Source organism: Astyanax mexicanus, chromosome 1 (assembly GCF_023375975.1).
Source record: "Astyanax mexicanus isolate ESR-SI-001 chromosome 1, AstMex3_surface, whole genome shotgun sequence".
NCBI classification, from domain to species: domain Eukaryota; kingdom Metazoa; phylum Chordata; class Actinopteri; order Characiformes; family Acestrorhamphidae; genus Astyanax; species Astyanax mexicanus.
Genome location: NC_064408.1, coordinates 24,696,031 through 24,723,420, shown reverse-complemented (window position 1 = coordinate 24,723,420; position 27,390 = coordinate 24,696,031). Strand labels below are relative to the sequence as shown.

The 27,390-nt window shown below is 36.5% G+C and overlaps 2 protein-coding genes across 3 annotated transcripts in view; one reads left to right on the top strand and one right to left on the bottom strand.

Annotated features, from left to right (window-relative positions):
* The window catches only part of gnb2 (guanine nucleotide binding protein (G protein), beta polypeptide 2), a 411,910-nt gene that overhangs the window by 307,835 nt on the left and 76,685 nt on the right, over positions 1 to 27,390 (bottom strand). The gene's annotated exons all lie outside the window — the stretch shown is intronic.
* Positions 1 to 27,390, top strand: part of si:dkey-34e4.1 (carboxyl-terminal PDZ ligand of neuronal nitric oxide synthase protein) — a 121,763-nt gene that overhangs the window by 64,193 nt on the left and 30,180 nt on the right. For both annotated transcript variants that reach the window (XM_007258100.4, XM_015608080.3), the window contains 3 exons: positions 7,245 to 7,391; positions 11,151 to 11,316; positions 16,528 to 16,807. In XM_007258100.4, the coding sequence (XP_007258162.3) occupies positions 7,245 to 7,391; positions 11,151 to 11,316; positions 16,528 to 16,807 (593 nt within the window). The remainder of the gene's footprint in view (positions 1 to 7,244; positions 7,392 to 11,150; positions 11,317 to 16,527; positions 16,808 to 27,390) is intronic.

Genomic DNA, 27,390 nt, shown 5'->3' with positions numbered 1-27,390 from the left:
AAATAAGATAGTCCTTTAAAATGCCGTATTAAGGAAAAACAGATTACAGCACAAAAGTGTAAGGAAATTATACATTAATCTAAATCAAGGTATTCTAATCCTTGGAGACACTTATATATTCGGATTCCTCACACATTTTGGATAGAAAATGTCCTTGTTTACACCATCCCTTTCACGGTTTTCTAAGACCTATGAGAATCCAGATTCTATTGTAATTTGTCTTTCTACTTGACACTTTGACTGAATCTGATTTTGATTCAGGTTCCCACATGGGCATCATGGGTCTGCACATTTAGTTTAGCTTAAAAATTGGGAACTGGAAGCGGGAAATCAAAATATAATGTGTAGAAAGGCCAGATTCCAGAAGCTTCAGAACTGTAAAGAAATGAGAAAATGCAAGATCTTCTAAGTCACATGAAAAACATGCACCAATGCAGGCCCAACCATAATATTAAGTGAGTAAATTTCATTTATTTATTATTCTCTTATTTTTTTAAAACAGTACTGCCAAATATTTTGAACCCTAAAATAGGGTCATTTGCCTACAACAGTTAAGATCCCCTTCTCTAAATATAGAAAAGATACACTCTTGCATGTCCTTCTGCCACACTAACACCACACATAGTCCAACAAATAGGAGCTAAATTCCAGCTGCAGCTCGATGCCTCTCTCAAGATTAAGTAAATTTTCCAACAGCAAAGTTTTTTTCACTACATGCAAACGTGATCAAACTGTTAGGACTTCAGATCCAGTCGGACCTGGAAAAACTGGCCCATGACATAACTACTTTAAGGAAAGTATACGATCTAATAACCTCTTGAAAACTTAAAAAACCAACAGTAATAAAAAAAGAAACCCAGAAACTAAACACCCACCCAAATGACCGTCAAGCTCAGTTTTTCGGCATTCACACAGCATTCGCCTACCAAGCCATGGTACCATTTTCACAGCTGAAGCATACACACTGCTGCTAACAAAGGAATACATCACGAACACACCCCAACTACCTGATCTGCTGAAGTCCTGCCTTCTGAAGTCCTGGCTTCAAGCTTTGGAATCAATAAAAACAGAAATGTTTTTGAAATACTTGAAATACTTGCAAAAGTGAGCATTCTGCCGTAGCTTTCAGATAGCTTTCTGCTGGATCCCAGGCCACTGTGGGTTTACAGGAAATGATACGGCAGATAAAGTCGCCAAGAAAGCATCAACAAAAGAGATCACTCACAAGTTCTCAATCCCACCTTTGGACACATTTTAGGTTATAAAGTCCTTCATCAAATCCAAATGGCAAGAAGAGTGGGGCAGAGAGCTTAGCAATAAACTGCATGAAATTCAGCCATTGTTAAGACAGACAACCTTCAAACACAACTCAAGATCAAATCAGACAATCTACACAATGTGCTGCATAGGTCACTTACATCCAACACACAGACACTTAATAACGGAAGATGAAATACCATCTTGTCAACCGTGCAACATCCCACTAACAATGAAACACACCCTCATCGACTGTCCTGCCTGTAACTATATAAGACTTATATATATTTAAGTCTTACTACCAAGAAAAGAACATAAAAGACATTAAAAAAAACAGGTAACATCTTAAAGTTCTTATCACATCTTAACCTCAAAAACTTCATTTGTAATAAATTTGTAGCGAAATATATTACCCCTATCGTTCTAGAACCTTTGAACAACTTTGCTCTATCTGGGTATGTATAACACTAAGTGTATTCCACAAATAGCCAAATATGTGCTGAAGTGGCAATAAAACCCCAACAACCAACCAACTTCTCAGTACATGCTGTTCAAAAAGAAAACAGGAAATATAAGTTTATTACTCCCGCTGCAAACAAATTGTTTCATAAACAAGACAAATTAGATCATTACCTGTCCAACTGAAAAACAGCAACCTTGGTTTTACTTCCCAGGATTTCAGTTCTCTCCACTGGAAGGCCACGTCGATGTTCACTCTTTTGGTTTAATGTTCAATCTGCTTTATTTACCCTCTTTCTGTTTTAAGTGTTTTCTACTTTTCTACTCATTCCGTCTGGATGAAATGTTTGGAGCAGATGTTTACAGTCCTGTGGCCTCCACAGACATTCCACATCCACAGAGTGTTTTATTTATTGATTCATCAGGATATAAAGAAATATAGCATGTCCTTGAGCATTTTTAACAAAAGACACAGTACAAAATGTGCATCAGACACAATACACACTCACCGTTTGTGTTATTTTTTGCCAAATTCTTTTTTTTTAATCCTGGATCATGTCTAATTAGCCTAATTAGTAATGTTAATGAGTTAGTGGAATGCGCTCCCTACCTTAATCACTCTCATTGTGAAACATATCAAGATATGAGGTTTTGGTCATATTCCCAAGCAAGTTACAGTTTATGAATGTAGAATGTTTTTGCTTTTTATAAGGCCTTTTTATTCCTATTTATAAGGGAATAAAAGTTTAACAGTTTAGCAGTTTAACAATGAAATGTGCTGAAGATGGTCATTAAGCTATGCAGATTGTGGGTTTTTTTAAATATTGGAGGGAGAATAAAAAAAAACAATATGACGATAAATACAAAGGGATAGCATATGTAGATACAAATGTATTCAAATTTAAACAAATGTGTACAAATATATCAAGTACATATACAGCTCTGGAAAAAAGAGACCACTTAAAATGATGAGTTTCTTTGATTTTAACAATTTGAAAACCTCTGGAATGTAATCAAGAAAAAGATGGATGATCACAAGCCATCAAACCAAGTTGAACTGCTTGATTTTTTGCACCAGGAGTGGCATAAAGTTATCCAAAATCAGTGTGTAAGACTGGTGGAGGAGAACATGCAAAGATGCATGAAAACTGTGATTAAAAATCAGAGTTATTCCACCAAATATTGATTTCTGAACTCTTAAAACTTTATGAATATGAACTTGTTTCTTTGCATTATTTGAGGTCTCAAAGCTCAGATAAAGTTGTTTAGAATAAAACAACAATGTTCATTTTACTCAAACATATTATATTTAATAAAATCCGATAAACCTATTCAGAAACTGAATAAGTTGTTTCTTAATCTTTTCCAGAGCTGTATATAAGAAAAAAAAAAACTAATTAATTAATATATATATATATATATATATATATATATATATATATATATATATATATATATATATATATATATATATATATATATATATATATATAAACAAAACAGGAACAGGGGATGTGCAAGTTTTGCTAGTTTTTATCCCAGTATTTTATAAACTGATCTGTCTTAACTGCGACATAAACATACGTCTTTCCATTACATAGATTTTGTATACAGCATCAATCAACTGTTTTTTTTTTGGAGAATCCTGCTGCATCCATTTTCTAGTTACAGTCTTTTTACTTGCTGGCAACAAATTTTTAAGCAATTATTTCTCTTTTCTTCCTACTAATTGCAGCACCTTTCCCATGTATTATTGAAACATTGATCCAAACAAATCAACTACAGCATTTCCAATTTCCTGCCAAAAGCATGCTAATTCTGGGCTTCCCCAAAATGTGAAAGTGATTGACCATCTGAGTACCAAACCGTCTCCAGCACCATCTCTGCTGCTTTCCGTTTGCCATCAGAGCTCTTCTTTAGGAATGTAAAAAAGTAAAAAAAACCTAACCAAGCATTTCCAGTTAAAGAGGAATGCTCTATACACGCATGAGTTTCAATCAGTCAGTAAGAGTTGTTTTTTTTTTATTTGTTTTTTGGTTGCATTGTTGTCATCTTTTATGCTGAGCATGTCCACATTTGTGTGACATTTTAAGATGACCTTTCATGAGCAAGAGCTGTCGTTTATACAAGCCATGGAAATTGCCACAAAAATAAATTCCCTATAACAGATCTGTCCAGCAGTGTTATTATATTAACAAATGGCAACCTGCATTTCTACCTGTATGTAGATAAAAGCACTTTAGTCTAGAGCAGAGCAGGATGATACCGGTAATTTGCATTGTGAGTGAGTGGTGCTATTATGGTTTGAAAAAGTAGATATTGAAAAGTAGGACATTTATATAAAACTAACTAAAACTAAAAAATAAATAACATAAAATGTACAGTGAGTATAAAAAACATTAAGTGAAAGTGAAAGGATTAGTTTTTAAAAGACTAAATAAGTAAAAAAAAATTGACAAGATTTATCACATAGTTTAGATTCACTTAAAGGTAAAGATTCATTTAAAGGTTTTATTGTACTTTGATATGCATCTAACAAAGGCATATCAAATATTAAGACACTGACTATTTAAAAACTTAGACATGGGAAGTAATAGAAAAAATACAACTTAATTTTTCTATTAAATAATTTTTCTATTTAAACAAAAAATGTTTGTTCTTGATTTTATTCAGTTCAATGTTAGACCAAAGCTAAAAAAAATAAAAGCTAAAATAAATAATATGATTTCACATTTGTTTATTGCCAATTTCTTTAATTACTTTAATGAAAATACACCACTCTCAGTTGTGTTTAAGACAGAGATTGTTGTTTGGATCACTGATTGACCACCAGGTGTCACTGTGGTGTAAGGATTTAAGCATTCCACAAGACCAAATCTTAATATCTTATCTTTTTGACTAAGTTGTTTCTTTTGCTTTAGTCTCTCAAAAGCTACATTTATGCCATAACTAGTCAAGATATGTTTGCTATGTATCTCATAACTGTGTACAAACACCCACAAGTGTCTCTCTACCTATTTAAAACACATTAATATCTTTTTTATTTGGTCCATAAAGCCAGATGCGACATCTAGGCCTGCAAGCATTTGATTTGTTGCTAACACTTTACCTGGATGGATGATTATTGATGCCTCATAGATGTTCAGCTAAAATTCAACTATTTAATGCAACTGAACTCTTATTATATATAACTTATTATTATTGCATATGCTAACCTTAAACTTAGCCCTTAATCAACCCTGAAACCTAAGCCTAGCCCTAACATCCCTAACATTAACCTAAACCTTACATCTAACCCTAAACTTTTTTCCATTTTCTCCCCAATTTACACAGCCAATTACCCAACCCTCTCATTAGGACTCCCCCAATCACTAGTGATGCACCAATACACCAGGAGGGTGAAGACCAACACATGCTTCCTCCGATACATGTGAAGTCATACACCGCTTCTTTTTGAGCTGCTGCTGATGCAACATTGCCGAGCAGCATCAAAGCGCGCTTGAAGGAAAGCGCAGCAGCTCGGTTCTGGTACATCAGCTCACAGATGCCCTGTGCTGCAAACCTCACCCTAAGAGTGATGTGTGGAGAGAGAGCACCATCTACCCACCCGGAGGGAGCAGGGCCAATTGTGCTCCCTCCGAGCGCCGGCAGCTTGATGGCAAAGCTGCATCTCCCGCTCATAGTGGCAGCGTTTTAGAGGTTAAGGTTAGGGTTAGGGTTAGAATTAGGTGTAATTAGAATTTATATGATTCTCTATTGAGTGTAACCTAATAGTTCAATTGGATTTAATGGACATTTAGTTAAATGTTAATTGAGCTTCTACGAGGCATCAACAATGGACCATCTAAGTAAAGTGTAAGCCAAATAGTTTCTCATATTTTCGTGCATTTGTTGACAAACAGGACAAAACATGAACATTTGTTCATTTATTTGCATTTTCTTTACTGCCCAACCTTTTATAGAGGTGGGGCTGTGTTTGGACTGCTTTTACCTCATATCCACCTTTAGCATGGCATGGCACAAACCCTGAGGAAGAATTATCTTTAGGTTTTTGACAGGTGTTCTACCAGGCCTGAGGGAGAAAAATAATTACTCTAATTTTGTGTAAAGTGCTGTACTGGAAATGCGGGAGTGCATCCTGCGTTCCCCAGAGGCCTGTCATCCCCGAGCTAAGCAGGCAGGCTAAAGCTACTTAGAGAAAATGAGTTTCTTCCAGTGTGTGTGTGTGTGCATGTGTGTGTGTGTGTGCACATACACACACTTTAATGATCTCCTTAAAGGTGCAGGGGTTTGGATTTTCTTGTTTAAATAGCATGACGACAGAGCTGGTAAAGTGACACATTTTTGAAGACTCTGGGCTTTTTGCTGTTATTATATGAGAAGTGGTGTGAACTTGTGCGCTGTGAGCGTGTTCTCTGTCCTGCTTTTAAAGTGGCCTGTCAGTAGTACTTTCCACATTATGTAAAACTTTATGTCTACTCCTAGTTACCTTTTTACTGTTTTTTTTTACGGTAAAGCGCAGCATGATTTGAGGCTGTAGAGCAACGTAAATATTTAGATACAGGAACCTGTGTGAGAACTGTGTGAGTTCACATTATTTAATCAAATAAACATTTACCAATTCAGTTTTTGCTATCAATCTGAAAAGCTTAGTAAAATTGTGAGTAGGGATGGATGATAAGGGCCTGAAATTTGTGGGATTAATAAAGAATTATCTAATCTTATCTTAAAATAATATCTCATTATTTTAAAGCAAATTGTAAGAACGCGCAATTGTGATCTACTTCAACAAAACAGCTTTCAAAATTGTACGTCTTCTAAATTGAGGGATATAAGAACATATTGATGGTTTATACTTTATTGATTCTGAAAATTATTAGTTTACATATTAAGATTTGTGGCAGACAGTGGTTTATTTTGTGTTGTGTTTAAACTGTGTTGTACTCTGTCTTAAACTTTTTTTCATTTTTTTTTTTCAGTTTTTCATAGTATGACAGTCTTCCTGAAATTTGATTAAACATTGCAACATATTGCCTTGCTTGCAGTATTAAAATATAGCTCAATATATTGAGTTGTAACCCCTTAATCATGATACGTATCGTATCACCTGGTTCTTGCCAGTAAACAGCCCTGCTAATGTTTAGGGTTGGTTGGTTTATTGCAGGTTGGCTGAGAGTCTCTGCAGTATTTCAGTCTGCCCTTTAAAAGCAGAAGCAGTTTTTGGCATCATTCTGTTCTACCAGCTGCCACTTTCTCTTCAGTCTCTGCCCTGTGGCTTGGGACCTAATGGAATGGCTCTGCTTCTCGATTGCAGTGAACTTAACATTGACCTCTCACAGATGCTCCAATAATCTGAGCCTCGTCTTATAGAAAGCCTAATTTAAACCATTAAACACACACACACACACACAAACACACACACATGGTCAAGCTGCAAATCTGTTCACAATATGTTCAGATTTCAGATCACAGCTAGTTATGTGTTTTACCACCAAGTCCATCCATGTCCTTTTTCTTTTTCACTGTAGGATTTGGAGGGTGTGTCTCTCTACACTCTATCTCCCAGCAGCCCCTGCTCTCCATCTCTCACGCCACTGGCCACCCATCACCACCTGCACTTACTACAGCAGCAGTTACTCCAGCAGCAGCAGCAAGCCCAAGTCGCAGTGGCTCAGGTAAGGAATGAACATCTCTCTCTTAACGCACTAAAATTGTGGATACATCTCATGTATGGAAATATTTGACTTGTCATCTCTGGTATAGATATATAATTTAAATCATTTAAACTCCACCACCTGTAGTAGAACTGACATCTTTGACCGTTTTGTGCCACTCCATCCAAGTGCTAACTGCTCAAACTAGATTTAACACAGCACATTAAAAAACAGTAATAGATAAATGGGTTATAATTTATTTTTAAATAAAAAATGGAAGATTCATCCAAGATCACATTGATGATCTTACCAATAATTAATATACTGTTACTAAATCCTCCACATTCAAAATATTAAATAATGAGATTTTATTTTAACTAATCTCACCACCTCACTTGTTTCCCACCAGAGGAAGTGACATCACAGATTCAGATTTTTAGGAAGTTTTATTTTTATCAAAGATGACAAGAAAACTGGGACAGATCTAAAGTAATTACTAAAATAAACATTCTGCAGAGAACAGTTTTTTTAAAACTAATTTTATAAATCTTTTTTATGGTATGCACAAAAACTGAATATTAGACATAATTATTTTATAACACAGTTATAAAACACAGTGTATAAATCAGAAGGTGAAGACAGTCAATAATGTTTGGGCTTGAGTCATGTACTTAATATTTTGTGTATAAATTGTACCTAACATATATATATATAGAATATATAGAATGGGAGTAATAAACAGGATACACCAAATTCTGGAATAAAGCACAAAAATGAGCTTCGTGATCATCTTCTCCTAAATGCAAATTAAAACCTATTTTCCTCTGCAAGTTATAGTTGCTTTATTTCCATAATGAGTGGTTTGTAGCCTCAGACAGCTCTATCTCGACTCAAACGATTCCGCTCCTGCCGGGATATGAACTTCACACAGTGTGGGTAGATGGGCTCAGCATACCATGTCTGTTATGATGCTGAATGCTAGCAAATACACAAATAATACGCCATTAATAAGCCATAAAAAGGCAAAAAACAACTTCACAAACCTCTGACAGCTGTTTCTCAGCTTCACTATTCTTAATGAAGTGCTATGCACACACACTTTGCACATTTTAGCAGCTAACGATCATGCAATGTTTTATATAGACTTAGCTGTTAGCTGTTTTCCTTTTACACTGAGCTGTCAACCAGCTGCTCAGGTAAGAGATTGATAAAAAAAAAAAAACAAGTAAACGCTATAGATATATAGGGCAGCATTAAATGCTGTATGATTTTCTGGGAAAACACTGCACTGATTTTGAACTTGATATAAAACACAGTGGATCAACACCAGCAGATGACATGTCTCTCCAAACCATCACTGATCATCAGTAAATTCTGCATTTCATTTGGAAATCTAGAAAGCAGAGTCTGGAGGAAGAGTGGAGAAACACACAGTCCAAACTGTTTAAGGTCTAGAGTGACGTTTCCACAATCAGTGATGGTTTGGAGAGACATGTCATCTGCTGGTGTTGATCTACTGTGTTATATGATATTAAGTCTAAAGTCAGTGCAATGTTTTCCCACAAAATCTGATAGCACTTCATGCTTCTCTCTGTTGACAACTTTTAAAAGGATTTTATTTTCCAGCAGGATTTGGCACACTGTCCACACTGCCAAAAGTATCAAGTGGTCTTATATAATATTCAAATTTTCTGAGACACTAATTTAAGGGTTTTCATTGGCTGTTAGCCATAATCATCAACAATTCACATTTTGGGAGGCAAAAATTGGCACAATATGATGCTGAATGATGAACGCACTAAGAGTATGTGTGCAGGCAAAAAATCACGTAGTCTGATTTGACCTTTTACATTGCTTTCACCTATCCACAAACATATATCTTGATCTAGGATAACATACAAAAAAGTGAATCAAATCTGATTTCAAAAGATCAAATATTAGATTTGAATCACTTTATATAGAAAATGTGAACACAACCTTAGGTAACTGACCCATTCAGTCCATTTTATTTTTCAATATATTTCAATATCTTTTTAATATCTTTCAAATATATTGATTGATTGATTTATACATAGGTATATACAAAGGTTTTTTGCACTTGACGAACCTCCATAAAAAGGGAAACAAAACATGCATAACAAGTTTTATGGTTGTTCAAAATTAATGCTTGAAGAAATCAGCAATATAAGGTATATTGTATAGTATTATATAGTATATTTTAATTGTCTGTTCTGATGATTGGTGAAGTTTATATTGCATGATATTTATTTACACACATTTTATGTATGTATTTGTTTATGATCAATTGCTACTGTAATATTGTAAAATCCAATCATATGATATTTTCATGTCTACAATATACCATGTACATGGTAATACCAATAAAAATATCAAATGATAACAAGCCTATCAGTGATATCTAATTGCTTCTGCAAAGTCAAGTAAACACACCCCCCTGGTCTACCAGCCGCAGTAATATTAAAGAGTGTCTCACTGTAACACCACTAGGGAGTGCTTTTGCTCCGTACTGAAACTTAATCAGACACACACAACACAACACTATTGATCTCCCTATTGGAAAGGGGTTTTACTGTCCCTGTCCTGAACTCTTTATGATTTTTAAATTGAACTATATGAACATAATAAAGCAGAACGCCTTTCTACGGTATATAGAAAACTACAGTGTGGTCTGATAATGTGCTAAGGTTGTGAAAACATCTCTCAATGCAGCCGGGCCATCTCGTCTGGCCTTGTTTGGAGTAATGCGCATTGACATTATGATTATGGTCATAAAGGTAATGTTCGTTTCAGAGAGGGGTAATAGAATTTACTCTCAGATCCATCGCCTGCTGAGATGCAGCAGCAATGTCCAGTTGCTCCATTATGCTGCATGGAAAGCGCTTCTGTCAAATATTCATAAACTGTACTCTCCAGACTCGGGCACACACACACACAATCGCCTACCTTCCAAATGTCACGACATACTGGGAAGCAATAAAAAACATTTTCTTGTAATAGTGTTATCTATCTAATGCAGTCTGTTCTAAAAGGACAGAATGGACATTCTGAAATATATGCTTATGTTTTATTAATTAGCAGTGCATGAAATTAGTGCTGAGGCTTGATGAAAAGGGTCTATATATATATATATACATATATATAGCTCTGGAAAAAAATTAAAAGACCACTTCAGTTTCTGAATCAGTTTCTCTGATTTTGCTATTTATAGGTATATGTTTGAGTAAAATTAATATTGTTGTTTTAGTCTATAAACTACGGACAACAATTCTCCCAAATTCCAAATAAAAATATTTTCATTTAGAGCATTTATTTGCAGAAAATGAGAAATGGCTGAAAAAAAAAGATGCAGAGCTTTTAGACCTCAAATAATACAAAGAGTTCAGAAATATTTGGTGGAATAACCCTGGTTTTTAATCACAGTTTTCATGCATCTTGGCATGTTCTCCTCCACCAGTCTTACACACTGCTTTTTGATATCTTTGTCACTTCTGGTTTGATGGATTGTGATCACCCATCATCCTCTTGATTATATTTCAGAGGTTTTCAGTTTTTTTTAAATCAAAGAAACTCATAATTTTTAAGTGGTCTCTTATTTTTTCCAGAGCTGTATATGTTGCTACAATATGATATATACTGTATATTGTACTCATTGACTTTCAGAGTCTCACAGAGCAGAAGTAGAGGGAGGATCTATAACCCGCAGCCCCAGCAGGCCAGCCTCTAATCCTCACTCTCGCTTCATTGTCTCTCCTTCTATAGGTGCAGCTCCTAAAGGACCAGATGGCAGCAGAAACTGCTGCTAGGATGGAGGCTCAGGCAAGGACCCACCAACTGCTGCTGCAGAATCGAGACCTGCTGCAGCACATAGCTCTGCTGGTCAAACACGTCAGTGAGCTGGAGTCCAGAGTTAATGGCACTACACAGTGTAAGACACACATGCTATGTTATTATCTATATGACAAATTGCTTTTTAACCTTTGTTTTACCGTAGCTTGTACGTGGGCAGTATTAGTAGCGCATTTAAAAACACATTTAAAATGATTATAAGTCACAAAATATGGCATCAAATTAGATTCCAAATTAACATTAACATTAAATTATTCAAATTATAACTAGAATTAGAACAAAAATTGGATTTTATATTCAGTCAAAATCATCCATACTACTACTACTACTATTACTATCAAGTCCAAAGCTGCACCTAGATCATGAATTTTTAGATTTGATTGTGATTTAAAGTTTTGGTAAAGTTAGACTGGCTGCATTGTTTTGCAGCCATAAGGAATATTTATACTTTAGGAATATAATACTTTCTGATGGCTCACATTATATAAATCACAATACTAAAACTAATTTCTAATGCTATATATAATACTATTATATTATATTTTAATGTTATAATGTTATTAGAATTAGGGGTGTGCGATATGGCCCTACAATAATATAACAATATGTCATGGTATTTTTGTGATACTGATACTGAAATAAAAAAAAAATCATGAAAACACTAATGAAAAAAATGAAAATTACATTTTATTATTGCATGTGATATGATATGGCACACCCCTATCTGAGATATTAAAAAATACTTTTTTATCAGATTTTTATCAGAATTTTATCAGATTTGTAACAGAAGTCAAAGTTCCAGAATGTCATGATACTAATAATACATTATAAATATCTCTATATATGCAGGATTAAAGTAAAATAAACAATACTGGACAGATATAATATGTCTCTAGTAGATATAAAATGGGAAATGAGAACAGTGTAAATTTTTATTTTACCTTGATGTAATAATTAGAGCTGGGTGATATGGCACAATATTTTAGGGTATAATATTGTTTACGATATTCAAAAATGTGGGTGATATTATTGCATATGATACTATATGTCACACCCCTAATTATAATATTATTATATAACAGGAAGTTATACAAATACGACAAACACAGTGTGTTTTCAAAAGAGGTCTTGTGCAGTTCCACCAAGGTACATGGTGTAGTAGCTGGCATTATAGGAGGGAATGGAAGCAGTAAAAAAATATATTAAAGCTGTTGCTGTAAGGTAATGCTGCTCTATTATATCATGCTAATTTAAAGCTACTACATCCTTTAAAGCTTCTGTCTGAAAGCCAGTGGCTCTTTATAGAACTATGGGAGTTCAAAGAACCGTTTTTCTACCTGAACAGCTCCGGAGACAAGCTGAGTGCTTGTGTAAGTCGGGATGTGAAGTGCTATAGCATTAATGTCTCCTGGTACAGCTTTCGCTAAAGCTATAATGCTAGAATGCACCTTCAAAAAGAAATAAAAGCTCTCTAGTAGATGGTGGTTGTTTAGAGAGCATTATGAAAATGGTTCATGATTGTACCAAAAAAGTACAAAGAGTTCTACTATTGTCACAAATCAGTATGAGACAGAACTTAGTATTTATTCATCCCCATGATGTCAGAATGTATGTTTTTGGTCTGTGCTTTTCTCAGAATACAAATTCTGTTCTGTACACTTAATATATCCAAGCTGTGTCAGCTGTATGCCATTACAGAAGTGGTCTCACATCAAACATCAATGAGAACACACAGTTATCGCAGTTATTGCAGTTATCAAAACACACAGTTTTGCATATCTGTCCCTTTGTCTTTCTATATCCTGGTGATGTTCAGCTACAAGGAAGCACAAGGCAAGCTTCAAGCAGAGGTCAGCTGACTGATTCTGAAACCGAAATGATGGGAATGTTCAGATTTCTGTTTGTGTTTAAGATCTTAGCAGAGCGAGCTGGAGTGAGTGAGTGAGACGGAGAGAGATTAGCCTAGATTTAATTACACTCGCAGATGTGAGTTCACACACACACGTTTGACACATCATTTTTTTGGCTCGGAGGTAATAGTGTTATGGAGGCTGTCTGTCTCCACTAATTCGCTCCACAGCGTCCACCAGTGCATCAACACTGGGCCTGCCGCCAGACCCTGTTAGAAGGAAAGTGGGAGAGAGAGTGTGTGTGTGTGTGTGTGTGTGTATGTGTGTGTGGTGTGTGTTTCTCACTTAGCTCTTGGAGAATTAATATTTTGTTTGTTGTCTGAGTTGGTCCACATTCGGGAAAAAAATAAGAAAACTGTGTTTGCAATTTACCATATATTATAAGGCGCACTAGCAATGAACGTCTATTTTCTTGTCTATTATCAGTCATAGGCGCACCCAATTATAAGCCGCATTTTAAGCTACAATAGTAAGGAACAAGTATGTCGGCATGTTTCTCTTCTAATTCAGCAGGTTTCACCGCTTTTGGCACCTAAGTAAACTAAACTATAATTCTGAAAAAAAAAAAAAAAAAAAATTCAAGTCAAACGAGTGCTGGATGTTAATCTACACAGATTTCATTCCTGAAAACTGTATAATTGGGTGAGAAAAACACTTTTAATTACTTACAGTAAGCTTAGATTTCCAGTATTTTAGTGCTGTTAGCAGCAGTGCCAGCCACAGTTAGCGGGTAAATGCTGCCCGACAGTGTGATACATTGAGGAACCCTGAGTGTTTTCCAGCAAGCCAGGCCCTATCAGCTAGCGGTTTGTCCCACTTAGCTTGGTTTAACACGGTAAACACACAAGCTACAGTCCATTGTACTCACTTCTGAACAGCGAAAGAGCTAGCACTGCTGTTAGCGGCTAGTGCTAATACTGCTCCAGCCTTGGTGCTGAAGAAACTTCACTAAAACTCCTTTATAATCCTGTAGTTCATCGACGTGGCTTTACTGCTTCTTTACAACCAGACTGATAAAATTCAAACATAAGGGCACCTGATTATAATGCGCAATCTTGATTTTTGGGAAAATTAAAGGCTTTTAAGTGCGCCTTATAGAGTGAAAAATACGGTAGATTTATTAGGAACATGCAAAAACCATCAGCAGTTTGCAATGAACTGAAATGTGAAATGTTCCAGTTTTATGTCTGGAGGAGGAACAACGCTGCCTACAGTAAAGCTAGCCAGTGGGTTAGTGATGTTCTGTGGCTGCCGTGTTTCCTCTGGCACTGAAAACCTGCAGTGTGTGGAGCACAAACTGGATTTAATCAAGTATCAGGAAATCCTAGGAGAAAACTTCATGCCCCCTGTAAGAAGGCTAAAAAATGGACATTGTTGGACAGTGATCTCAAGCAGACCTCATAGTCTGCCAAAGCTGATGATTTCAGAAGAAGCCCTGGAAGATTCTGTGTAGCTGTTACAGTTACCCTGAATTGAACGAAATTGAAAAAAAAAATGGAGTGGTTGTAGGTGGTTGTAGCAGCAAACAAAGAAGTATTAGTAAACAATAGGTATTGTTAATGGGGAATGTGCTAAGTACTCTACTATGGACTAAATATGCTTGTCTTGAATGGGTTTAAACCACACTGCAGTGTCATTTTATGTTTAATTTTGAGAAACATATTATTTTATTTGTGTTGTGCCAATAATTGTACTGCTAAAGGTTTGTATCTTTTGCTAAAACCCTAATTTGCAATTTAGGTAAAAAATCAATATTGCAACTGTAGGTTATTACTTTAAATTTCCTTACTATCCAAATGCAATTGGATAGTTTTTTTTTTTTTTACGTATGTTAGCGTAGCTTCTTTCTGCAGTGTTTGCCATTTTGAAATATTAACATGACGTTCACTTGAATCATGCACATGTAATGAGTTTTAAATCTGGGATCAGGGTTTACTACCTTAACTACTTGGCACATAGCACCATTTAGCTACACCATAGCAACCACCAGTGAAGTCATAGCAACCACATAGTAACACCACAGCAACCACTTAGCTGCTGCTTAACATCACCTTATCAACCAGATAGCTTTAAAACTATCTGGAATATTTTAGCAAAGATATAGGAACCAAATAGCAGCAGCCTATTAACTACTATCCTCTTTAATGGCCCAACCATTGTTCATTTCCTTTAGGAACTGTAGTTTTCCCTTTAAAACAGTCTCAGAAGATTTGTTTTTATAATTTGCATAGACGCTGAATTTCAATGAACACAGCAATCACCCCTGCATTTTATTTTTAGAATGCACCATTATTTTTATGGTAATGTCTCAAAGTTTGCTCCTAGGAACGATGCTGCCAAAGCCCACTACAGGAGTTTGGTTCATGGACTATTTCGCACCTTTTTCACAGTTAATGACTTTTAATGCTTGTAATTATACTGCACTGCATTGTTTTCAATTTGTATTGTCTAGCAGCAGGTACAGGCTTGCACTTCCAACTATTCTCTGTTTTATTTTAATGTCAGGTAATACAAATTCATTCCAAAAAACAAGACCAGACTCTGATAACTTATCAGTTTTAATAAATAAATAAATATTTCCTCTTCTATCTAAAGAAATGTAGCACTGATTAAACAACTAGTCTGTAGGAACACATAGGAGCCTTTTGTAGTTCTGTAATAACAGAATGTAGCACTTCTGTTTCTCTGCATATTTCATTATCCACTTTTCTCCCTGTAGTTCAATGATCAGGACCCCATAGAGCAGGTATTATTAGGGTGGTGGGTCATTCTCAGCACTGTAGTGACTGTACTGACATGGATTAGACACAGCAGTGCTGCTGGAGTTTTTAAACATCTCTGTCACTGCTGAACTGAACTTGGAATAGTCCACCAACCAGAAATACCCAGTCAGCAGCTTCCTGCAACCACTGATGTAGGACTAGAGGATAGCCAACACAACCTGTGATGGATGAACACAAGCCATCAACTGCTTGAATTTTTGCACCAGGAGTGGCATCAAGTTATCCAAAAGCAGTATGTAAGACTGGTGGAGGAGAACATGCTAAGATGCACGAAAACTGTGATTAAAAAACAGGGTTATTCCATATTGAATATTGATTTCTGAACTTTCTTAAAACTTTATGAATATAAACTGGTTTTCTTTGCAGTGTTTGAGGTCTTTTTTGTTATTTCAGCAATTTCTCATTTTCTGCAAATAAATGATCTAAACTAAATGTTGTCAGTAGTTTATAGAATTAAACAACAATGTTCATTTTACTCAAACATAAATCTATAAATAGCAAAATCAGAGAAACTAATTCAGAAACTAAAGTAGTAAACTTCAGTGAATTATTTGTTAACGATTTAGTTAATGTAAATGTCTTCTATCCATCCTTTAGATGAGGAGTCACCATGGAAAGGTGTTTCTTCCCGCTCTCTCTCCCTCAACCTGAAGAACCGCTACATGCCCGGCTCAGGCCTGCCAAAGACCTCCACACCAGCTGGAGATGCCCAAAACGGCCCTCCAGTCAGCCACACGATGGACTGTGCTGAGTCCTACCTCAACCTTCTCAAACTGGGAGGACCCCCCACAGCCGTGGCCAACGGCAAGCCGGCGGACGCAGGAAGTGAGCAGGGATCGGACGATGCCAGGCAGAATTCATCTGCCCTGGACAAACGGTGCGTGATTTCCCCTCACCCACACGCAAACAACACTCAGTTTATTTATCACACACTGAGGTTCTTCTATTCATCAGCACTCCTCCCCGACGTGTCCGACAAGCTTATTCAACAGTCTCTATAGCAACGTGCTAACAGTACACAAATATTCACAAGCAAGTGCTTACTTCAATCTGAGGACCCGAAGAGAAATTCAGCCCGACGCTGAACGAAAACACAAGTGGACAAGGAGAGAGCAGGAGAACAGATGTTCTGGCAGAGAGAAGAACCTCAAGTCTGGTTCATATAAACAACAAAAAAAAGCAAAGAAGGATAGAGTGAATGAAAGAAAGACGAGCGTATGCAAAGTGTGAGGGCAGGGTCCTTTAGGTCTGGGTCTTTGTGTTTGTGCATGTTTGTTTTCCTTTAGTGGTGGCTATCTCATTTCTTCCCAGCGTTTAGTTTAGACACACACTCTGTATGCATGAACAGACTGTGTGTGCGTACTCTTGTGTCTTTCCCAGTGTGTGTGTAAATGTTTACCACTTCCTGCCCAACTGATTCATATCCAATAGCAGCTCAGCTATCTGAAACTCGAGCTTCTCCATCTGCACAAAATAAAAGCTTGGGTTTGTGGAGCAGAGCAGGTCAAAACAAACGCAGAACAAAAAGACACAAAGGCTGAGAGCTGAGGAAAACAGAGAGCATGATTTAAGTTTGTGTGCCTGAATCTAGCCACAGCTTACAGAACTTTGGCTCACGTTTGATGTATGTTTGCAGTGTTCTAGAAAGGATAGACCACTGGATTGCCAGATTATTTGGAAGACCTACAGTATATGGACAAAAGTATTGAAGGGAAAAAGTTTAGCATACCTTTATGTGGTTTAAATATGGACATCAGTGTTGCTAATGTTTTTTAAACACTCAGGGGCACCATATTTTAGTGATCCATAGGCGAGCAAATAAAAATGCAGCTGGGTTTAGGGAGTGTCAGTGTGTCTTTGGTATCGTAAGGACAGAAAGAAAAAGTACACCTTGTGCAGTTCGAAAAGCACAATATGTCTGTACTAATTCTCTTAATTAATCATGGGTGTGTCATCATTATGTCAATTGCAATTCCTTTTAAGTGCCAGGTGAGCTGTGACTTTGGCAGTTTGTTCTTTGAACAGCCATGAATGTCCGAACGTCCGGAATGAACGTCTCATGGTTGATTGTTTGTCTTCCGCCACCAAGATAGCAATACGCCAGAAATGTACCTGAGCACACTTCACTTCCAGACCACCACACCCATCGGTGTAGAAATATTGGTAAGCCCCACTTTATTTAAATGACACAGGTGGAAGGCGTGAAAATAGACCGTTTTCTGGGGTGTAAGATAGCAATGAGCATTGTGACGCGTCTTGCACAGGATCTAAAGAAAGGCAAAAGAATACTAAGTTGAGAATAGTCCATGAATCAAAGATATTAAATATAGTTAACAATAACGTAATAGTAAAGTATAGTAAATAAATGTGTACTTTGTCATTGAGTACAGCTTTTCGTATTTTGTCATCAGTGTACAGCTTTTAAAAGGCTTTGGATAGAAGAGAACTAACAACACAAGCAGGCCTAAAAAAGAAGGACTGTAGCTGGTAGCCACCTCAGCAACTGGTAAAGGTAACTCAGGTGTAAATGTTGAATAAAGAGAAAGAGTAGAAAGAAAAGAGAAAGAGAGAGTTCCTTAAATCCCTTTGCCACCATTTCTTGTCAGTCCAGGGGATTGAACTTGTAACTTTCTGGTCCTAAGCCCACTTCTCTTTCATCTGGTTATATAAAGCTTGGTATTTGACTGACAAACACACCACATTACGCCTAGACAAAAAGGGAAAGATTCCTTACAGTACTGTTGTGTACAATAATTTTGAGTCTTTCTGGAAAGGGCATCAGCCAATTCCCATGAATATTAATCAAAAAGGCAGATGGGATTTCATAAATACTAAGAAGGCAATAGTGGTCATCTTGGCTGTTTGAAGAATACAATCTTATTTCTATAATAATATAATGAATAGAAGAAATAAAAACATTTCCTACATTAAAAAGTCAGAAATACAAATGTAAGAGTAATGTTTGTTTACTTATTACCTGATTAAATAATGTGAGACTTCTCACAGTCAACATTAGTGATTTTGACCTTTACTGCTGTGTGTTATCTGTCACAAATACCGTAGCTTGATGATTTTGTATGCAGCACCTGTTTACTGACGTACTTGGGTATTTACTGTAGGTACTGCCTCCTCTTTTGTGCTTGCACGGCTTGTTCTGCTTCCAATTTTAGAATTTCTTTGTGAAATCCTCTAATTGGTGAACACCATGGGGAGAGTATCAGCAGTCGGAGTGTGAAGGTCCTTCCCCTCTATTAGAGCCTAGTCAAACTATGAAGCATCGCGAAAAAGGTTTCTCATTCATGATGACAGTTTCTGTTTTATCATGTCAGATCTTATTTAGCTCATTCTGGTTAGATTGTTATGTTGATGTTCTCTGAAGGAGGTGCTAAATTGGAATGTATTTGTCAAGTTTCTACATCCAGTTTTTAGCCAAGGTAATGAGAAACGAGCTGTAGTTGCAGAATTATAAAGACTTATCTTTAATCACGTCAGCAGTCTTTTTCATGCCATGCCGTTGCCTTTAAAATATCAAAGATGCTTGTCAATACATCTATGACTGTGTTCAGGTAAATTTCTGATGTATTGCTATCTTGTCAGCGCAAAACACAGGTGCGCCACTGACTGATTTGAACTTTTTCTTTTAAATGCTGCATGCTCAAAATAAAACAACATTAGTGTCCCAGTAAATTATCTGCTCACACACCGTTACAGTGTAAATGAGCAGGTCAGTTTCCTCTGCTAAAAAAGCACAGAAGCATTAATTCACCCCCATGAGAATCAATACATGACTTTTGCGTGTTTCAAGCTGCTCACAACATACTTTTCCTCTTGTTACGATAGCAAAGACACACTGACACATCCTAACAAATGCAGTGCGTGGTTGATGGCTCCCCTAGATCCTGTCCCTAGATCATAGGTCGGCAATAGGTGACCCGCGGGCCAGATGTGGCCCACAACCGTGAGGTTGTTTAAACTATAATGAATGATAATGGTGAACTTTAGTTTACACGCCTTCCTGTCTCTCTGTCACACTCTGTGTGATTTTAGTTTCTGTCTGTTCTCATTTTTCTGCCCGTTCTCGGGCTCCCTATTTACTTATAAGGTTTTTTTTTCCCAGCTGTATCTCAATTCTGTAGCCGGGCAGCAGTAGTATAACGGACTGGGTTCGATCCCCGCGTGAGGAGCGGTGTGTTTATCTATTTATTTTTTCCTTTCTTCCTGTGTTTACCTACTTAATTTTCCATTTTTTTTTTTTTGTGGCCCGCCATGTAATGGCTTGGAAAATATCTGGCCTGTGGCTAAAACTAATTGCTGACCCCTGCCCTAAACCCTAGTCCCTTGGATGTTTATTCACATTATTGTTTTTTTTTTTTTTTGTAATAATGTCAGACATGAATGTGCAAAGATTGGTAGACAGGGTTTAGAAAAATATTACCTTGTTGGTTGTTTTAGTCTTCGAAAAGTGGCCAGTGAATCGTAAATCTCCATCAGGTTTAAAAACCTCAGCAGCAGTGCTGCACTTTATACCCAGACTCATTCCAGCACATCTCACACTACCAGGCTACTGCCATCTTGATATGACTGCTGTGCTGACTATGGTCCAACACTCAGCTCTAATGTCAGATCAGGGGTGTTTCTGCGATGATGGACGGGGTATAGGGGGGTGATAAACTGTGCAACAGCAGACGGGCTGCGGTCAGTAGCTGTAAATTTCTGTACAGTAGGTGATAAAATAAAATAAAATATCTCAGTGTTCCCTCTGGATGATTTTAGGAATGAAAAGATCAGTTCTAATTCCCAGCATTATTCCTCTTTCTGAACTGTTGTTTTTCTTCATTTAAGCTCTGTCTTTCATCTGTTTTTTTCTTTATCAATTTCTTCAGCTCCCTCCGTCCTTCTTTCCTCTGTATCCGTCTCTCCACTCAGACAGCAGACATGTAGAGAGATGGATATTGCTCTGCGGAAATGCAAACAAAACTAATGAAAGTCTGAAAGAAACCAACGGAGTGTCCTCCCACTCTGTTTGACCATAATATAAATAGGTATGTGTGTGTGGGGGAGAGTGAGAAAGAGAGAGACGGAGTGAGAGAGTGTGAGAGAGAGCGAGAGAGTTTCATGTAACAGGTAATGGAAATGTTCTGACCTTTCAGACCCACAGGTTTGAGGATTAATTACTATGTGTGTTTTTGGTCTGTGTGTGTGTGTGTATATGTGTGTGTTGTAAAGGAAGTACCACCTGGTGTTGAGTTTTTCTCCAAACACTTGTGGGCGACTTGGGTGATAGGATGATGTAATTGGATATGACTATAGTAGCGCAAAGACGGCACTTTAAAGGAAGTGATTGAGGTGTTAGGAATGAAAACTGATTCATGAGACCAAATTTAGCTTTAAACATGAGATTTACCTGAATTACCCAAACAATTATGCTTTATGGCTTCCACAGGTCACCTGTGTTTTCAGTACATGAGTATATGATTCACACAGATCAGAAAAACAACAAAGGACTAGCTAGAAAAGCAAGGACTAACAAATCAGTGGTGGGTTTCTCAAAAGGTTCTTCACACTAAGATCATGGTTCTTAGAGGGTAAAGGCACAGCTGGGGCGGAGAGAAGAGAGAAACAAAATCGAAAAAAGCCAAAATACAAATGGACAAATTAACATCTGAAAAAAATGTTGTAAGAAGAAATGTCAATGTTTAGAGTAGGTCAAAACAAGTCATAAGTCCTCCTCAACAGGAGCTTATAAATGCCCAAACAAACAAAAAAGAATGTGAGTCTACACAACCATACAACTTTGTCCCAAATTAAGTTATTTTATTTAATATTTATTGATTAGGTGAAGTAAGTAAGATTAAGAGGCAAACTCTACCTTCAGATCACAATGTGTGGGCAGGAAGAAGCATCAATAAGCTTGATTGCTTGCTAGAATTTTTTAATAAGAAATGCTAAGATTGTGCTTATTATTTTTTCACACAAGCTTGAAACACAAACACACACACACATCCTTTCTCTAGCCTGACAAGAGGTTTTATTGGTCTGACTAGCTAGTAGCTGTTTTCTTTTTTTTTCTTTACTTCAGGGATCAATATTTGTTTTTTGGTAGTAATTAAGACAGTGTGTGAGTGTGTGTGTGTGTATAAGGGTGAAGAAGTAGTAAAGGTATCTCAAAATAAACAAATGGACACTCTTATACATTAGTAATAGTGAAGGCTAAATGTTGTGAGGTACAGGAATACTTGTGTGCAATGTGTTGTATTTCCAAGATGCTAGAGATAAAACTGTAGGAGTGTAATAATGCAGGTTGCCTTGCTATGAGCACCAGTCAGTGTTCAACTTCACTCACAGGATAACACGACAGAACTTATACAGGTGTGTGCGTTCCGAAGATGTTAATTTAGGGAACATTTCATGATTTACAGGGCATCTCACGATACAATATTATCAAAATATTATCACAGTATCACAATTCTGTATGGTACTTTATGACATCTGTGTAACTGAAGAGGATTAAATACTCCTAACTAAGTAAATACCAGGAATATTCTTTACCACAGGTTTAATTAAACCATATTCATTTGATCGGCGCCATCATGTAGAATACTGAAGCAGTAACTTTAGTAAGTCAAATTGGGGGTCAAGTATCGCCATGACGCCATGTATCGATAATGTATTGCAAACGAAAACAATACAATATATCACAATATCGATATTTTGTCCCACCCTACTATGGAGTTTTAGAACATTTTTAGATTATTATAGTATTATTATATTTTATTATTATTTTGCTGCAGATTCTATTGTGGCATACTAATTTCCATTAACAAAACCAGTCCCAGCACTGCTCTTGGACAAAAGAGACTTGCTTATGCTAAAATATAATGATGGTGGATTTAACATATACTATGGACAAATGTATTAGGTCTGTTCATTCATTGTTTCTTCTAAAATGAGTTTATTATTCTTTTTTTTGGAGTACATTATTTTACAGACTATAAGGCACACCGGATTATAAGGTGCACTATTAATAAATGTGTATTTTCTGGTCTATTTTCATACATAAGATTATAAGGCATCTTAGGCGTGATGCATCTTCGCCATGTTTCCTTTCTAATGTAAACTGAAGTATACAAAACTGAAGTACTGTTTATTTGAGTGAGTAGAGCGCTTCCATTTGTGAGTAAGCTTATGTGCGGTTAAGGTGCGGTTTGCAGTGCTTAGCACTAGTAGCGGTTAGCAGCAGTCCTAGCCACGGTAAGTATCAGCGCTAGCCATGGTTAACAGCACCTAGCACTAGTAAATTCCGCCCGACACCGCTACACTGAGGAACCCTGAGTGTTTCGGTGAGCCAGGGCGCTATCAGCTAGTGGTTCGTCCCAGAGACTGTAAAAAAGATGGACGCCGTGTCGCCGTTTCCATTCATTCAATGAAAATGAAGTCAAAATCTTCCGCCATGTTGGCGATCCTGAAACCCGAGTCTGTGCAGATGAGACCAGAGGAGGGAGAAAGACTGTGGAGAGACAGCCTACTCATTTAAATAACCCCGCCCCTGAGGACTGCCTCCACAGAGCTATATACAGTCTATGGTCCCGCCCATACAGTCATTGGTCCCACCCCGGCTAGGTGTAACCCAGCCCTTTTACAATAACCACACCTTTGTGAATAGAGCTGAATAACGTTTTTAAAAACGAATATAAAAAATTGACAGTATAAGCAGAAGTTACACTAGCTGTTGCATTTAAATAATGGAGGTAGAATTACAGTATATTGGAGAAAAAAACGTGATTGAAAGTTCCAAACACCCAAATATTTAGAACTAAAAATGATTAAGATTAATAGGGGTGCCCAAACTTTTTCATATGACTGTATGTACAGTTTAGTGTGATAATTGGGGCGTGAAAATAACAGTAACAGTAACAGAAGTTCAAAAGTTCAAGAACATTGTAGAGTGCTATCAATCTCATATTCAGCAGTATTTTCTTTGCTTGTTACTAATAGAAAATGAAAAATAATCTGAGCTGATGGGAAAAGCTTTAGTAAGTATGCAGCCCTGCCAGACGCTTTAAACACACAGATGTTTCTAATAAACACTGAAAACATTATAAACACAGCGAGAGCTCTTATGTCTGTTGACTATGTGCTGTTTACAACTAGATATAACACACACACACACTCTCGCACACGTAGTCTTTGCCTGTCACACACACACACACAGTCTCTCTGTCACAAACACACAGGCGCATACGCCTGCACACAGTGACCACTCTCAAAGTAAGAGTCATACCTCACCAAGCACAACATGAAGTCTCTCAAGGCACACCCACACACACTCACACACTCCCTCTCTAACGCGCACACACACACTGAAAAAGCAACACAACACATTCAGTGTAGAGCTGCCAAAAGTAAACTTTGGCATTCATCTATTCTCATGAATTATTGAACAAATAATTCATTCTTATGTTCACCTTTGCAAATCCAAACAAACTCAGAATGACATATCTTCTATATTTGTTATATTTTACTGAATGCGAATGGTGCAGAAACAATAACCCAACACAAACAACACATTTATCAGATTAAACAGAATTGTACCGGAGGTCTAACCTGGAAACCCGGGTAATATACATAATTTATTATTATTACTAACTGTGGAAGCATTGGTAGTGTAATCAGTTCCCGGTATTGGCTCTCTTCACCCTCCCACCACTGGTGGCATCGTATGATAGAGGGAGTTGTAGCTAGTGGGTGGGACCTGGCAATGATAAAAGCAGAGTTAGTGAGTTTGCTGGAGGTGGAGATCGAGAATCACAGGCTATTTTTGGCTCCTGACCACAGCTCTGGTTTAATTGCTATCTTACTACTGTCTTTTTAACATCAACATTTTTATTATCAGTGTTATCTTTTTATATGCAGTTCTGAAAAAAAGAGTTTCTCTAATTTTGCTATTTATAGGTATATTTTTGAGTAAAATTAACATTGTTTTATTCTATAAACCACAGACAACATTTCTACCAAATTCAAAGCATTTATTTTCAGAAAATTTAAAGTGGCTAAAATAAAAAAAAGAAAAAAAGATGGAACAACCCTGGTTTTTAATCGCAGTTTTCATGCATCTTGGCATGTTCTCCTCCACCAGTCTTACACACTGCTTTTGGATAACTTTATGCCAATCCTGGTGCAAAAATTCAAGCAGTTCAGTTTGGTTTGATGGCTTGTGATCATCCATCTTTCTCTTAATTATATTGCAGAGGTTTTTAATTTGGTAAAATCAAAGAAACTCATCATTTTTAAGTGGTCTCTTAAGTGGTTCTATCTTTATATCTGTTAATCAACATTTTTTTAAACTACAATATTTTTTTTAGAATCAACATTATCTACAAAATATTTTTAACTATTATCTTTTTACTTTCTTTTTTTACGTTCAGCTTTTTTATAATAAATATTGTCATTCAATTATAATATTATTATCATAATATTTTTTACTATTATCTTTCTACTTCCTATTTTTATTATCAGCCTTTTTTGTAATCAACAATATTGTCGATAATGGTTTATTTTGTTAAATGTCAATGGTTATACTCAAATTTATGTTTTGAATTATTACCTTTCCACTGTTATAACATCAACATTTATTTATCCAATGTTATCAGTGTTTCTTCTGCCTTTTTAGCATCAATGATTGTTGTAATTAACATTATGTTTCTATATATCTGTTAGATATTTTCCTCTATTAGTTTTAATCAATATTAACAATGCTTTTAATTCCGTCCTTCTACTACCTTTAACTTTGTTAACCTCAGCGTTTATCATGATAATTAATTTTACATCATGATTGAACCTGCTTTCTTTCTATTACTATATTTTAATGTCCTTTTTATCATCAACATTATTGACTTTGTCTTTACTATTACTATATTTTTCATTATTAACATAAACAACTTTTTAAATTTATATTGTCAATATTCTTTTTGATTAGCAGTCTTAATAAAGTGCCAGTATGACAGTAAGATTTTTATATCATTACTTGTATTTTTCAGGAATGAGTAAAATGATGATTGATATAGTCATGTTTGGAATATAGAGTATATTGCTGGTCTTGTCTTATCTGTGGAGTCTGTTCAGTTTGTGTGTTTGCTGCATGCATGTGTCTTTCTCTTTCCATCCATCTGCTAGTTCACTTTTCAGACATTGCCAGGATTTTAATACTTACCATACACATTCACCCACACACACTTCCACACATTGTGCATTTCTCTAGAATGAAACACCCCAGCTTTGTGTGTTTTTTCTCTGGTTTTGTCCCGTCACTGCACACTCACACCCTCCCCCTCCTTCTCCTCTCTTCTGTTTTGCTGTGAGGTTTTGCCCACCCTCTTTTCCTCCATCATGCATCGTCCTCTTGTGTTTCACTCTGTTCCTTTCCTCTCTCATCACTCTCTCTCTCTGTGCTCATCCTCTGCTGAATTAAGATGTGACAGACTTCAGCTCTGCTAGACCCTGCTTCTCAGTGTGTGTGTGTGTGTACATGTGTGTCTTTCAGCCCCACTCCCACATACTGCAGTCTCATGCTGCTGCTCTGTGTGTGCTTCTGTTCTGTCAGTTACACCGTCTCCTGTTTTTTTTTCTGTTTCTCATTTTTGTAGGCTGCACAATATGGACAAAATGTTAATATTATAGTTATACTGGTAGATAATGCTCTGTTTTCTTACATTATTACATTACTGATATGTTTTCCATTTGTTTTTAATTATTTGGGTGTTAAATCACTTTCTGTACTGCAGTAACACTGACCTGGTGGTGGTGTATGAGGTGTTAGTGTGTGTTGTGCTGGTACGAGTGGATCAGAAGCAGCAGTGCTGCTGGAGTTTTTAAACGCTGTATCCATTCACTGTGCACTTCAGTTTCTGAATCAGTTTCTCTGATTTTGCTATTTATTGGTATATGTTAAAGTAAAATTTTTGTTTTATTCTATAAATTATGAACAAAATTTATCCCAAATTCCAAATAAAAATATCATTTTGTCATTTAGAGCATTTATTTGCAGAAAATGAGAAATGACTGAAATAACAAAAAGGATGCAGAGCTTTCAGACCTCAAATAATGCAAAGAAAACAACCAGTCTCTTACACTGCGTTTGGATAATTTTATGCCACTCCTGGTGCAAAAATTCAAGCAGTTCAGCGGTAAGAGGTTTTCAATTTAGTAAAATTAAGCATAAACATTATAATTAAGTGGTTTTATTTTTTTTCCAGAGCTGTATATTTCTGGTTGGTGGTCTGTTTTCAGTCCAGCAGTGACACTTAGGTGTTTAAAGTACTCCAGCAGCACTATTGTGTCCGATACACTTAGAAGAGTACAATAGACATTATTAGTTTTTTTTTTCAATTGCTAAAACACAATTTTGCAAACAAGTCTGGTTTTATCAAAATACTTAAGACAATTTACAAAACCACGCATCTA